This window comes from Puma concolor, chromosome A2 (genome assembly GCF_028749965.1).
Source record: "Puma concolor isolate L17-30 chromosome A2, mPumCon1.1.hap2, whole genome shotgun sequence".
NCBI classification, from domain to species: domain Eukaryota; kingdom Metazoa; phylum Chordata; class Mammalia; order Carnivora; family Felidae; genus Puma; species Puma concolor.
Genome location: NC_141668.1, coordinates 64,521,258 through 64,523,006, shown reverse-complemented (window position 1 = coordinate 64,523,006; position 1,749 = coordinate 64,521,258). Strand labels below are relative to the sequence as shown.

At 35.9% G+C, this 1,749-nt stretch overlaps 1 protein-coding gene across 1 annotated transcript; it reads left to right on the top strand.

Annotated features, from left to right (window-relative positions):
• The first annotated feature begins 408 nt into the window (after positions 1 to 408).
• LOC112866958 (taste receptor type 2 member 2-like) lies at positions 409 to 1,323 on the top strand. Its single transcript, XM_025929922.1, has one exon. The coding sequence runs from the start codon at positions 409 to 411 to the stop codon at positions 1,321 to 1,323; it is 915 nt and encodes a 304-aa protein (XP_025785707.1).
• The last annotated feature ends 426 nt before the right edge of the window (positions 1,324 to 1,749 follow it).

Sequence of the window (1,749 nt, the reverse complement as noted above, 5' to 3'; positions counted from 1 at the left end):
TGTCTTGAGGATGTATCATTTGTCATTAGGAAAAAATAAAAGGCAAAAAGGAAATAATAGTAAGCTAAATAAAATATATTTATAATCATATTTTTCAGCAAAATTGAAAACGAATGAGAACTGATGAATGCCAATATGGCATTTTTCCCTAGGATGTAATTGGAAGACCCAACCTTCATTCAAATCTTTGGATTTGCATTCGCAGTTTCTTGTGAAGAGCACCAGATTCAAAAAGTAGTCCCTCTGATTTTCTTCCTTCCGGTAAAAATCTAGTGCAAGAGTCTACTTATGATCCAGGAATTGGCAGAAGGTCAGATTTCTCAGTGCTCTATGTTCCTATCTGCAAGATCATCCGGTGGAGGTATTTAACACCTCCACAAGAAAAAGCTAAGATTTATGGTAGGGAACATGGCCTCCTCTTTGTCAGCGATTCCTCACCTTATCATCATGTCAGCAGAATTTATCACAGGGATTACAGTAAATGGATTTCTTGTAATCATCAACGGTAAAGAATTGATCAAAAGCAGAAAGCTAACACCAATGCAACTCCTTTGCATATGTATAGGGATATCGAGATTTGGTTTGTTGATGGTGTTAATGGTACAAAGTTTTTTCTCTGTGTTCTTTCCACTCTTTTATAGGGTAAAAATTTATGGTGCAGCAATGTTGTTCTTTTGGATGTTTTTTAGCTCTGTCAGTCTTTGGTTTGCCACCTGCCTTTCTGTGTTTTACTGCCTCAAGATATCAGGCTTCACTCAATCCTATTTTCTTTGGCTGAAATTCAGGATCTCAAAGCTAATGCCTTGGCTGCTTCTGGGAAGCCTGCTGGCCTCCATGAGCATTGCTGCTGTGTGTATGGATGTAGGTTACCCTAAAAACATGAACAATAATGATTTCCTCAAGAATGCCACGCTGAAGAAGACTGAACTCAAGATAAGGCCAATTAATGGAGTGCTTCTTGTCAACTTGGTATTACTATTTCCACTAGCCATATTTGTGATGTGTACTTTTATGTTATTCATTTCTCTCTATAGGCACACTCATCGGATGCAAAACAGATCTCATGGTGTTAGAAGTGCCAGCACAGAAGCCCATATAAATGCATTAAAAACAGTGATAACATTCTTTTGCTTCTTTATTTCTTATTTTGCTGCCTTCATGGCCAATATGACATTCAGTATTCCTTACGGAAGTCAGTGCTTCTTTGTGGTAAAGGACATAATGGCAGCATTTCCCTCTGGACATTCAGTTATAATCATATTGAGTAATTCTAAATTCCAACAACCATTCAGGAGACTTCTCTGCCTCAAAAAGAATCAATGAAATACAAACAATCCTGAAAAAGAAGAAAGGTTCAATGAAGAACAGAAGCAATGTTAAATATTGTGTATTTGTTTGACGTGGATTCGATAGACTTATATTTTGTTTTTGTTTACTTATGTATTTTGTGTGCTCTCTTTCTGGCAATTTCCTTCTCCTCTTCTACCCCCAGGACATGTGAAGCACTAATTTTGATGTTGGATGGATAGGATATTTTTTCCCCAGGGACTGTATACTTAAAACATATATGAATACATATGTACATAAAATATATAAGTATTATGATAGTAATACATTCAAATAATTAACATTTGCAGTAGAGTGGCAGTTGTATAAAAAAAAAATCAGAGAAGTAAAAAGACTTCATTTGGTTAACCAAAGTAGTTCTGTTATCTGTTTACTCAGGTCACTGAGAATCTTCTGTTTTAG